General features: G+C 36.7%; 3 protein-coding genes across 3 annotated transcripts; 1 reads left to right on the forward strand and 2 right to left on the reverse strand.

Annotated features, from left to right (window-relative positions):
• Positions 1–484: 484 nt before the first annotated feature.
• On the reverse strand, positions 485–2,857 carry LOC117906168 (WAT1-related protein At4g08290-like). Its single transcript, XM_034819129.1, has 7 exons — positions 2,350–2,857; positions 2,174–2,236; positions 1,951–2,067; positions 1,578–1,809; positions 1,313–1,471; positions 1,033–1,184; positions 485–914 (listed from the first exon to the last, which is right to left on the reverse strand). Exons 1-7 carry the CDS (start codon positions 2,556–2,558, stop codon positions 701–703), a joined length of 1,146 nt encoding a protein of 381 aa, XP_034675020.1. The 5' UTR covers positions 2,559–2,857; the 3' UTR covers positions 485–700.
• Positions 2,858–4,095: 1,238 nt separating this feature from the next.
• On the reverse strand, positions 4,096–6,630 carry LOC117906367 (WAT1-related protein At4g08290-like). The gene is made up of 7 exons (XM_034819359.1): positions 6,387–6,630; positions 6,123–6,185; positions 5,716–5,832; positions 5,298–5,532; positions 4,959–5,117; positions 4,615–4,766; positions 4,096–4,503 (listed from the first exon to the last, which is right to left on the reverse strand). Exons 1-7 carry the CDS (start codon positions 6,596–6,598, stop codon positions 4,293–4,295), a joined length of 1,149 nt encoding a protein of 382 aa, XP_034675250.1. The 5' UTR covers positions 6,599–6,630; the 3' UTR covers positions 4,096–4,292.
• Positions 6,631–11,195: 4,565 nt separating this feature from the next.
• LOC117906847 lies at positions 11,196–12,405 on the forward strand. Its single transcript, XM_034820086.1, has 3 exons — positions 11,196–11,487; positions 11,568–11,657; positions 12,012–12,405. The coding sequence occupies exons 1-3, from the start codon at positions 11,224–11,226 to the stop codon at positions 12,087–12,089; spliced, it is 432 nt and encodes a 143-aa protein (XP_034675977.1). The 5' UTR covers positions 11,196–11,223; the 3' UTR covers positions 12,090–12,405.
• Positions 12,406–12,705: the final 300 nt, after the last annotated feature.

The following is a 12,705-nucleotide window of genomic DNA, read 5'->3' on the forward strand; positions in this document are numbered from 1 at the left end:
CGGAGATGTTTAAACGACATCGTTCCGTGCGCAAACCTCATTTTAATGAACAAAGCGTGGGGGAAAAGAAATAATGGAGGCCTTCCAGAAGTGGACAAAATTGATTCCCAGGGTACGTATATTCCTTCATCAGCTTTGGCTGCCACTCCCTCTGGAATCCATCAATATGAATTGCAACATCAATTTCTTATATATTCTCTGCGCAAAATTCCAATGCTTCCTCAGTGTATGCCTCCCAGATTTTGTTCCAAATTCAATACAGCAGATTAAGTTGATGACATACTGAGTAGGAAATATTCTAATTAACAGTTTATAGTGAAGGAAGTGATGGACGGATCTGTATATCAACCCGAGGAATATGAGTTGGGAATTAGCAATAACGTCATACAGAAGGGGTGGGACAAACTCAAGAGGAGATGATTCCTGGAGATCAGGCATCTACTAATAATCCCAATAATAGGATACCCAAAGTTGCAACTTGCGAGACATGAAATGACATGACACATGTGTCTTACTGTCCAATTGTATTATGAGATCTGGCAACTACAATATTTGTCATTTATACCAAATTTAGCAAGCTCAAACCAACACATATGGAGGAGGGGCTTGATTAATTAGGAGCTAGTTAGGACATGCAAGCCTGCTAAATAGCTTGACGCACATTAATTAGAAGGACCCCAGCTGGGGAGAAACCAGATGGTTATTTTGTTGCAACTTTGGATTTTGCAGCTTTTTCATCATCATCGTAATTACTTCCCTCAATCACCAACTTGGTGCTCTCAGTCGCCGAAATGGGCAGCTGGTAGGGATCGGTCTTTTCTCCTGTTGTTGATGGTGCTGGGCCGAAATGATCCTTGCTTTTGCCCCACGCCACCGAGTAAAGGCCTACCGCGATGATGATGGCTCCAATGATACTGATGCAATGTGATGAGATCATAAATTAATTTAAAGAACAAATTAACAATTTGAGTTCAAAGTGGGGGGGTGGGGGAGAAGTTCAGTGTTGGGTTGTGAGGCTGGACTTGAGAATACCTTCCTAGGTAGAGCTCCTCAGCTAGAATGAGAGACCCCAGAGCAGCAACGATGACCATGCAAAGAGGGTTGAATGCTGTTACAAACACTGGGCCCTTCGTCTTCATCACCAGGCCTTGCACATAGTATGTTATTCCAGAGCTGATTATACCCTGAAACATTTCAATCCAGGCTGGTTAACTTGGGATCTTATACAATTCCCTTGTATATATTTCTTTAGGGATTGGCTAATTTTGTGAAGGTGACGAAATTAATAAAAGAGAAGTTCATATAAGCTTACTGTATAAACAGGAGCAAGTAGCCTAGAGTCCCAGCCAATTGACCAGGTGCGTGGCTTCCGCTCTGCTATAAGCCCTACAGCCGCACTTTGGACCGTGCCCATCAAGCATATCAAGGTGGAAAGCGAGAGCTCAGCTGGGTATGCCTTAATTGTTATGGACTGACCATGATAAACATTTAAGGTCAACACAATGAATAAATGTTGCCACAAGAGAATAATCCTCTGTTCTTAGAGTTTTTGCTAGAAACCAAATGCAGCAGCTTACTTGTAATATGAAGAAGGCAGACCAAGCACAACAGCCAATAAGTATCAAAATTGTTCCGATGAGCCAATGTTTGGAGGACGAGTGGTTTGCTTGGTGACTTGCTTTGTGTGAGTGCATTATATCGATGATGGGGCCCTTGTACAAAGTCATGAGCAATGCTCCGGAAAAGGTCACCAGGGTTCCAATGATCTTGGCTTGAGTATGTGCCTCCTTAATTTTTATGTGCTCTAATCTGATCATGACATAATTCCATATGCATTAGAGTCTCCATGCAGAAGAGGAAGATGCATTGCAAAACGCATTAGCAAATGCTATATTTATATAGTTTTATGCATATAAGTACAAGGCAATACATGATCGCAGTGGTTCTTACCGAAAAATAATCGCCATAACAAAAGTAACAGCAGGAACAGCATTCATAATGGCGGATGTATATGAGGCTGATGTGTATTGCATTCCCAAGTAGGCTAAGTTCTGATCAGCAATCGGCCTGTTAACAATCAAGAATAATTAGTTCTTGTTTTGGTTCAGGTAATCTTCAACTTTGAGGACATTTTTGAACTAGTATTATGTATGTATTTGACACAGAGCATTACTCCAGAAAGCCTAGCGCCATAATCTTCAAGAAGATTGAGATTGTCAACTTTGGCCTTCCTTTCCTGGAGAAGGAAAGCATTTCCTCAGTCAAACATGGGTTAAACCACACTAGTTCAAACACATATTTCATTCAGAAATGTTAATGACAATAAGGTGCAGGAAATAGTTAATTGACCTTTCAAGAAGCAGAGCAAAGGGCGCGATAGCAAGCGTAGCAACCGCATTGCGGTACACAACGAGAACGTAACGGCTCATCCCATGGGTGAGGGTGGCCTTGCAGATTATGTACATCCCTGCAGAGCCGAATTGCAAGGCTACCATAAGCAAATAAGGTTTCATCTTATTGAGGTACACTATACATGAGTTCCCACTTTTGTTTGCCATCTCCCTCTCTCATAAATTTTTGGGAGACAAAACCTACTATATAAAGGAAGTTTATTGCTAACTAAATGTTCAGAATCATGAGCTGTTACCCTTGAGAACTTGGAAAGACAACAGAATGTGTACAAGAATATAAGGTCATTTGATTCCTAATAAAGTCATTAAAGATCAGAACAAACATGAACAAAATAAAAAAGGAATTGATGCAGTTAATTTTATTCCAGTCTCTGCTTGGATTGTTGCATGATCTTGAAAAGATTGCTGCTGATGAACACACCTAGAAGAAGAGCACAGTTAGGAGAACATCAAATTAGAGAAATGGAAGTCTCTTCACATCTTCTTATCACCTGATTGGCATAGAAAAGATTAAATTTATATTCAATATTCTCTTCTCACCTTTTGCTGTCTTGATCATCTATGATATCAGAAGATGTAAAGGAATTAGTCGTAACGGAGACAAAAAATAAAAAATAAAAAATAAAAAAAAGAAGGTATCTTAGCACCACATAAGATTGGTCTCCTTTATGCACAGGAGCACTTGCCACTTGCAAAACAACATTCCTGGTTCCAAAGTACTGTAGAGAGGGAAAGAGAATAAAAGTCAATAATAATTCTTGCTTACAATCACGAAAGTTAAACTTATGGGAAATCAGAATCCTCAGTATCTGCAATATCTCAACTTTTCTCCAATTTCACCAGACCATAGAACCAATGTGTCTGAACTTCTATATGGAAGAGAGGAACATGTAACTGTCAAAGATATATAGTTAAGTGCTTTCATAGTTGGACAGAATAAAATGTCTATCCAGATGGTAATGGCTCCAGCGATCCCCATGGCAAATCCCAAAGAGCAAATATTCCAGCCAAACAGAAGATAAACTGGATATGTTCTTAAGCTGATGGATTTGGCCACACTTAATTTCATGCTTGGTTTTTATATCCTTTAATGTATGCAAATTACCCTTTGTTTTAAGTTGCAGTACTAGTAGGAAAGCAAATCGGTTACTCAATTCATACTTCAGCTTTTTATGTATATATTGTTGGAAACTGTCTCAAATAGGAGACATTCTTAATTGGTATATATTCCTTTTTGTGAAGAATATAGTATAGAATATGATTTTCTCTGGAACCCCATATATGTTTGTGGGTCACTTAACAAAAAAGAAAATTCTCACTTAAGGTAGGCTTTTCAAATCATTTCAATTGCTTGATGTGTTTTGTCTTTTTATAAAAATTGAAATATTCTAAATTAATTCCCATGTGAAATAGGTCTGAAAGGATAAAGTGAGGGCAAAGAGAACTGAAAGTACTGAATTGGAGTTACCACTAGAGAGGAAGTTGTACTAATTTGATTCTCACAAATTGCTTTTGTGAGTAAACTTGTTGACAGAAACAGAGTAAGGGGATAGTAAACTCTCTGTTTTATTCACAAAAGCAATTTGTGTGATTGTTTAGTATGGATATCATTAAGTCATTTTCTCATGCAGTGTAGGATGAAACATCTAAAAGTTGTGTGTGGAGTAACAATTCAACTCAACTCTGGTGATTAATAATGTTTTTTTATTTATAATGGCATCTGTCTAGAATATTCCAAAGTGCCAATGGCTACATTCCTTTCAAGCTCAATGACACCATTTCCCATATATACAATCATATATCATCGCACAATTGTTGATGGCTAGAAAGTTACTGATGGAAGTAGATTAATTAAAGAGGGATAGGAGACATGGAGACTAGCTATTTCTTAACTGGAAAATTGGATTTTCCAGCATGGTCACCATAGTTATTTGCCTCAATCACCAACTTGCTACCCTCGGTTGCTGAAATGGGCAATTCGTAGGCATCACCCTTTTCTTCAGTTGTGGATGGTGTTGGCCCAAATTGGTCCTTGCTTTTACCCCATGCCACAGAGTAAAGGCCGATTGCGATGATAATGGCTCCAATGATACTGATGCATTTTAAGCACAAGTATTAAAGAAGGAATACGTGGAGAGAAAAATGAATTCATTGTTGTGCTGTGGGGTAGGGACTAGGGAGTTGGGAGACGAGTTTTTTATACCTTCCAAGATGGAGTTGCTCAGCTAGAATGAGAGTCCCAAGAGCAGCTACAATGATCATGCAAAGAGGGTTGAATGCTGTCACAAACACTGGGCCTCTTGTCTTCATCACCAGGCCTTGCACGTAGTATGTTAATCCAGAGCTGACAATCCCCTGAAACATTTCAAAGTCACCATTAAATTGAACTTGTGGAATTCCAAACTCTTCATGAATTTTCATTAAAAAAAGACTTGAGCACTTAGATTCCTTGACTTGCATTACTACAATTGGGCATTCTATCACTTAGTAATGGAAAATTGGTAGAATTTAAACCAAAAGAGCCTTAAATAATTCATCACAACTTACCGTATAAACAGGAGCAAGTAGCCTAGAGTCCCAGCCAATGGCCCAGGCGCTGGGGTGTCGCTCTGCTACAAGCCCTACTGCCGCACTTTGGATGGCACCCATCAAGCATATCAAGGTGGAAAGAGAGAGCTCGGCTGGGTACGTCTTTATTGTTATTGACTGACCATTATAAAAACAAAAGTTTCAATATCAGCTAGTGACTAGACATAATGCCTGCATGTACAAGTTTATTGCATCTTAAATTAAACTCCAGGCCACAGAAGAAACCACTTTTTCTTGCTGCTTTTCTGCCTAATATTAGTTAAGCAACAAGCAATTATTAGTTAAGCCAGGGCTTACTTGCAGTATGTAGAAGGCAGACCAGGCGCAACAACCAACAAGGATCAACAAAGTCCCAGTTATCCAGTGTGTGTCGGTGGAAGAGTTATTGGCATGGTGACTTGTTTTATGTGACCATATTAGATCAATGATGGGGCCTTTATACAGTGTCATAAGCAGTGCTCCTGAAAAAGTCAGTACCGTGCCCACGATCTTAGCTTGGCTCCGTCTCTCTTTAATTTTTATGTGCTCCAACCTGATCATCACATACAAATATTAATCCTCATTCATTATAGTAGCTTCCATGCAGGACGGGAAAATAAAACCTTTTCTTTCTGTATGTATATGAAAAGATCAAGAGTTAAAGGTAAACATGGAAAAGATTATTAAAACTCTAGCTGTGATGCATGTATACTGGCAGAGCTAATTTGGTTCTTACCGGAAAACAACTGCCATTACAAAGGTAACAGCCGGAACAGCATTCATAACGGCAGATGTGAATGATGCTGATGTGTATTGCATACCCAAGTAGGATAAGTTCTGATCAAGAATCGGCCTGAATATAAAGTATATCAAAATTAACAATCATCTTCCTAAATTAAAAAGGAAAGAAAAAAGGGCTGTTAGCTCGAGTGATGGTTTTGCAATGGTCTATCATCCTTTTGGACCCCATCAGGCATCACTGTTTGCCGTACATATTTAGTATTTATTTTTAAATCAGGTTTTGGTTTAGTTTAGGCTGAGAAAACCTGAACACATAATCGGGTTTAAGTTGAAAGTTTCATATATTGTGCTATCAGTAGGACTCTTATTAATAGGTAGCATGAATTCCAAACAGAGCATTACTCCAGAAATCCCAGGGCCATTATCTTTAAGAAGATAGCGATTGTGATCTTTGGCCTTATTTTCCTGGAAAAAGAAAATACAAAAGATTAATTCATCAGTTCTTGACCTTACCACCCAAGTTCCAGGCAAATTAATAAAGCTGAAAATTTATGGATCATACTTTTGAAGTATTTAAAGAAAAATGGTCGTTATTTAGAGCTAGCACATTCAAAGTATGTAATATATAAGTACACACTTTATGTGTATGTAAGAACAGGAGATGACCTTTCAAGAAGTAGAGCAAAAGGTGCCATGGCCAGTGCAGCAACAGCATTACGATAAACGATCAGCACGAAACGGCTCATACCATGGTTGAGAGTAGCCATGGAAATGATGTACATCCCTGCGGACCCAAACTGCAAGGCCACCATAAGCACGTAAGGTTTCATCCTACTGAAGACGACACAAATTTTGGCACATGATGTTTGGTCCTCCATAGCTCTATCTCTAGTACTACTACCACTGCAAGAAACTCTTTGGGAATGAGAGACGCAATGTGAGATGCCCCTCTTATATATACACAAAAACAAATAAATAAAAAGACAGAAAATTGCTATTTTCTCCCAAGAGAATTTGCTAAATAATGTTGAAAAAAAAAAGTAATATAGTGATTGAATATAACAATAATGTAGAATGAGTGCTGCATACAGAGTTTTCCCCTGATTAGTGTAAACTTATTCCAAAACAAGCACGTAATACGACTGTCCCCATAGGGCCCCTGCCCACCGTTTTCTTGACAGTAATGCTTGCTTTCATGATCATCAACCCGGATTATTTGTGCCAGGTGGACATTCACCTTTTTTTTTTCTTTGAATAAATGTTTTTCTTTTTCTTTTTATTTCTTTATAATATTCTGTGGGGAGTGGAAAACACAACCAGATGCAACTAAGGTTTGGTAATGTATGGGAAACTGGTGGGAGAAAACTGAAGATTATATTCCCTGGATTGCATGCGTACGTCACCATGCATCTTCCAAGACCAGACATGAAGTCTCCAGTGTGCTGGACTATTGTTTGCATAATCACAAATAGAATAATAATAGATCCTGAATGAAGACCCAGTACAAGCAAGGCTCACATATAAGCATATACCGCCTTGGCGATGATATGCAGAAAGATTTTCAGTTGAATTCATTCAAAGTGCTTCTCATATACAACAGGGAAGCATGGGAAAGTAGTATTTAATTTTGAGGTCCAAAGAGTTTTAATTCAGTAGTATAATAATAATAATAAGAGATGTGATTATTGGAAGAACGCAGAAAGATAAGCACAGAGCAGTTGTCAGCAAAGCTAAGTGGGTGCTTCTTTACCTGTGGCCGCAGTGGAAGTCATGTTGGACTCCAATCTTATCCTGAACTAAAAAGGCTTTTATGCATGCAAAATTGGGCTCTTAGTAACGTCCCATTTGTGTATTCATATGTGGTCATGTTTAAACCGATTAATCTTTGTATCATGAAGGAAATGTTTTTAATAAGTTAGTGCTGCCATGGACCAAGATGCATGCACGTTGTCTAGGCTAGAGAAAATGGCCATTAATTATTGACTGAGAGGTCCATTCATTTGATCGATCCCAAATCAAATTATATTATCAGGCCATACATAAGCTAGTTATATTAATCAAGAAAAGAACATGAATATATAACAAATTCGACTGGTCATGAAGGTCGCTGACAAGCTTAAACATCATGCAGAAAGATTATATCACGAATGGGGTGGGTGGGTGGGTGAGTGACGAGTCCCCCCATCAACTGGAGTTATCATTGGAAAAGAGCTAGGGTTACGTGCAGAACTGGAACAGGGAAGTAACAACGATTCATGCAGTGAGAGATGCGTCTTAGGCATGATTCTTTTTGTGAAGAATCAAACTGAAGTAACGTATTGAATATTCCAATAGGATCAGCAACCAAAGTGAATTAGCTGGGAGGAAGCCCAAATGATATTTGAAGTTGGTCTTGCGTGAGAGCTAGCTCATGATCATTTTTCCCTTCTGTTGCTCTTCTTAATTAGGCTTATTAATAATCAAATTGAAATTGTTTAGTTTCAAACGGTCAACTTGACACTTTGAAAAAGGGAATTTAAAAGCAATGTCTATGACATTAAAGGTCACACATACTTGAAAAAGTTTGAGACGCATGATGAGGAAAAAGAGACCCATTTATGGATTCTTTTCAAGTTGGCTGTCCTTAATTCTATTAACAATTTTTTCATATTGTTTGTCTCTGATACATGACCTTAAAAAACAATAATTAATTAAATAAAAATAGAATTTATGGGATTTTATTTATTTTTTAAATAATTATTTTAGACCCTTTAATAATTGGTTTTCCTAGAATGAAAAGAAAAATAAATAACTTCAACAAGAAGAGAAAATAATTTTGTATTTTACAATCTTTAAGTATTAAAATTGTTAGAGTTTATGACCCGAAATCCATTTTTCTCCAACCCAAAAAGTTTGTAGTATGACATATGTAAGATTTAGGGTTAAAAAGATTATCTAGACTTCGTTGGGGGTGTGAGGGATTGTCTTCATGGTATGGATTTGCTTTATTTATTATTTCATGAATAGGATTTAAGGCTATGATATTTATGTCTATGTAGTAGCTACTGTAATTTTTTTTTCTCTAATCATGGTTTTTCTCGTTTTACGTGTTCTTATTCTGTTTTTTTCTTATTGTCTATCATCGTTCTCTAGTAAAAAAAATAATAATATGTAAAAAGAATTTGGTATTTTATCATTTTTAGTTTATTAAATTTGGAGAAATTAATGTTGAATTAATATGATTTATGCTGCATTAAATTTTATTTGAATTTTTTTCAACTTTTTTTTTTCTCTTCTTATTTCCTTCATTTATATTTTTCAATAACTTTCTAAGATTCTTAAGAATAAAATAGGAAAATAGGAAAAGGGTGGATAACCCCAAGACACTGGGAGGGGCATGCATTCTTCCTTTGGTCGAACAAGCAACAAGTGAAAGCAGAAAAGCTAAAAAGTCTCCGATCAAAAGGAGGGCCCGTTGCATATATTGAATATAAGAAACTAAAGTGCAAAAATTGTTTGAATGATATGCGTACTAAAAGTGAAGAAAAAAGATACGAAATCCGTCATGTTACATTAGAATCCAAGAGAGCTCAACTGGAGGGTATACTTTATTTATTTTACTGATTGGACCGTTTCTTGGTTCATAAAATTTGAAGAAAAATATAAAAAAAATATATATATAAAAGAAAAGTAAAAGAAAAATAAAATAAAATAAAATAAAAGATTAAAAATTAATAAATTATTTTTTTATTACTTTAAACTCATTTTATTTATTTTAATTTATCAATATAAATATTAAATAATTTAAAAATACGTAAGTTTTAATTATATTTGTTTTTTTTATATTTTTTATACGATAATCAAACATAAAAAAATAATTTTTCTTAATAATTTTTTCTTTTTTTAATATTTTTGAAACCAAACATAACTTAAATAAATTCAGATAATTAATTAGAGAAGTAAAAATGGGACAGAAATCTTTGGAAGTGGGAGATGATCGAAGGTGACGAAAGTTCTGAAGAATTGATTGAAGAGTGAGAACGGATGCATGAATTATTAACAATGCTGTTCCAACCTCCACGTGTTGGCGTTATCAAGTCCATAGAGTAAAGACAATTAGATTCAGAATCTGTATTCCATCTAAAAGCAATATGATTTTTTTTATTCATTCTCTGATTGGAGAGTTAAAAGGTCTGTCTTTCCTTCAATCGGAAAAAAGAAAAAGAATGGTAAAGAGATCGTTGAGAGTAGAGTGCCATGCATTTGGTCCATTAGGATCTTTCAAGAGTCAAGATACCCAACCTAGTCGTTCATATTTCTTGTTGTGGGCTCCCACAAGGTGAAGTCACAAAATAAAATCGAGCCACTGCTCCATATTATTGGGATTGAATCGAATCTAACTTTTAATGTAAGGAATTATTTAAATGCTTTTTTGACATTAGAAAAGTTCTGAAAATTGGTATATTTTTAGTTTCTGAGTTTCCATAAATTCCAAAATTATTCAATTAAATATTAAATTATATATATTTTTTATAAACGAGGGACCCAAATTTCAAAGTGTTAATTGTTTCATAACAACCATCACGGAGCAAATTTAGGATATTATTAATCACGGGATTCAAATCAAGGATCATGTGTCATTTATTAGGACCACATTTTTTAATATTCGTCTTGATCAATTAGACTATCCAAACAGATAAATGTTAAATTATATGTATCATCTTGTATAAATAATAGATTATGTAATTCTCTTCCGTCAAAGATCCAATAAAATACTATCTAACAAGTATTTTTTTATTTATATTAAAAAAATAATATTTTAGTGTGCCAATTTAAAAGAAAGTTTTAAGGATTTGTATTAAATTTATCAAATGCATTTTATAAACAAACAATTCTTTTATTGATGGGATGCTTTTTAACTTTATTTGGGAAAGGGGGAAAATAAAAAATAGAAAGGAGGAAATTATCGAAAGGAAGAGGCCAATTGCCCATCAAAGAAAAAGTAAGGGTCAGTTCTCGGACTTTTGACCAATCCACTTATGGAATCGCTTACGACACTCTCTCTCTGCCTAAAAGGAGCAAGTGGCCCTTTCACCGTGGGCCCATGGTCCCAAATGTTCAAAATTAATGGGCCCTGATAGGATCCTCAGAAACAACTCGAGCTTGGTGATTGAGTGGGCCAAGGCCGCTAAAGTTATGGATGCTGTCTTATCTGAGTCTCATATGGCCTATCAATCCCACTGGGCCCGTTTTAGCAAAAAGATATACATTTATGGGTTTCCGATACAGGCTACCTGTATCCCCATGAAGTTACACCATGCCCCTTCAAAATTAAGCCCAATTTAGGTTACTCAAATACCCCACCGAGCTCAGGTCGGCCCAACTCACTATTAAGTCCAGCCCATACCTAAATACCCAATGGATCGCCCGTATCAGCTTCTGGGTCCCACCTGACGTGGCAAGGTCATGTTTGTTTAGGACATTAGAGACCTCTGATTGGAGGGTGACAGTGAGACGAGGAAAAATGGGGATTGTTGTGGTTGCAGCAGCGGGAGCATCATCATCAATGGCGTTTCTGAGAACGAGAGCACAAAGGGCTAGATGGGTTTTAACCCCTTTGGCCTCTTCTTCATTTTCAGCTAAGCCCATTTCTTCTTCTGCCTCCTCTTCAAGAAAACTGGTACTCTATTCCAAGCCCGGATGCTGTTTGTGCGATGGCCTCAAAGAAAAGCTTCATGCTGCTTTCACGCTCTCCGGTCCTGATTCGCTCCACGACGTTGAATTACAGGTCGCGTCTTCTCTATCATTCATTCTCTCTTTCATTTTCCCTATTTGAACAGTTTTTGAGTGATTGGGTTTGTTTCTTAGATAAGGGATATTACCAGCAATCCTGAGTGGGAGAAGGCTTACCAGTATGAGATACCAGTGTTGGCCAAAGTACTTTCCGATGGCACCGAGGTTGGTTTTCTCCATTCCCCATTTTGGGTTCTGTACATTTATAATAAGAAATCATAGCGAGATAAAGAATCAATAGAAAACACGAGGATGTTTCATCTTGGTAGAGTTATGATCTTGTTCATTTTTATATCAGTGTTTCATGGACTTTTCAGATGTCGATGAAATAACCAAAGTCCCTTCTCTTTGGTAGTATCAGAGTAGACCCTCTTTTACCTATAGTTGGAAGAAGAAAAACGAAAAAGAAAAGAGTAGACCTTCGCAGCATAGATCCAAACAGATTTACTTTTGGATGTGTTTGTATATATGTCATTTTTTGAAGGTTGTTTCTCAAATGAATGTTACCATCTTTCGCAGGAAACTCTACCTAGATTATCCCCTCGCCTCGGAGTGGAGCTTGTTCAAAAGAAAATAGCAGCAGCATTGAAACAATAAGGGAGTCTATGGGGCTCTGAGTGATGAACATTCACTGCAAGAATCATTTCATCTTGGATAGAGATCTTGTGTGAGGAGCGATTATATACTAGCTTCCTGCTTGTCTCCGAGTTTATGTTGAAGCCACTTTTTTCAATGTTAATTTGAAGGGCATATTTTCATTGTGGATGTAGCTGTACTACAATTATTTTCAGCAAGAAAACTAAGCTGTGACTCATTGTGAATTAAATTTTCTTGCTTTGGCTGAATAACTATTTCTCGACTCTTGTAACAACTTTAAAACCATCCCATTCTGGGTTTCCTGTCTTTCTTTCAACTGCTTTTCTTCATATTTTTCATCTCAACACTGTTGCGCAGTTTATTGGACTGAACCATTGGTTATGTTAGGACCCTATTCTCTCTTCAACTCAAGTCAAAGATGGGAGAAGCAAAAGCCAGAAAAAATTTATAAGCAGCAAGCTCAATGAGCTCCCCCAATCCTATCACCATGATCAAAAGAAAAAATAAATTGTGTTTAGGGGTTCTAAAACAGTCTGGATCTCATCGGTTCAAAATTCAAATAATTTGAATTCTCAAAAACTCAATGCAGGTATCTCATATAGCCTATACGTAAAGT

The sequence above is a fragment of the Vitis riparia genome, chromosome 18 (genome assembly GCF_004353265.1).
Source record: "Vitis riparia cultivar Riparia Gloire de Montpellier isolate 1030 chromosome 18, EGFV_Vit.rip_1.0, whole genome shotgun sequence".
NCBI classification, from domain to species: domain Eukaryota; kingdom Viridiplantae; phylum Streptophyta; class Magnoliopsida; order Vitales; family Vitaceae; genus Vitis; species Vitis riparia.

Bases quoted from the DNA above. Each gene is read 5' to 3' on its own strand.
- LOC117906168 (XM_034819129.1), bottom strand. From the start codon at position 2,558: ATGGCAAACAAAAGTGGGAACTCATGTATAGTGTACCTCAATAAGATG. The intron at 2,237-2,349 runs GTCAATTAACTA...TTCCTTCTCCAG, and splicing joins TTTGCTCTGCTTCTTGAAAG to GAAAGGAAGGCCAAAGTTGA. The intron at 1,472-1,577 runs GTAAGCTGCTGC...TATCATGGTCAG, and splicing joins CTGCCTTCTTCATATTACAA to TCCATAACAATTAAGGCATA.
- LOC117906847 (XM_034820086.1), top strand. From the start codon at position 11,224: ATGGGGATTGTTGTGGTTGCAGCAGCGGGAGCATCATCATCAATGGCG. The intron at 11,488-11,567 runs GTCGCGTCTTCT...TTTGTTTCTTAG, and splicing joins TCCACGACGTTGAATTACAG to ATAAGGGATATTACCAGCAA. The intron at 11,658-12,011 runs GTTGGTTTTCTC...CATCTTTCGCAG, and splicing joins TACTTTCCGATGGCACCGAG to GAAACTCTACCTAGATTATC.
- LOC117906367 (XM_034819359.1), bottom strand. From the start codon at position 6,598: ATGGAGGACCAAACATCATGTGCCAAAATTTGTGTCGTCTTCAGTAGG. The intron at 5,833-6,122 runs GTAATGCTCTGT...CTTTATATTCAG, and splicing joins ATGGCCCTGGGATTTCTGGA to GCCGATTCTTGATCAGAACT. The intron at 4,504-4,614 runs GTATAAAAAACT...AAAATGCATCAG, and splicing joins GAGCAACTCCATCTTGGAAG to TATCATTGGAGCCATTATCA.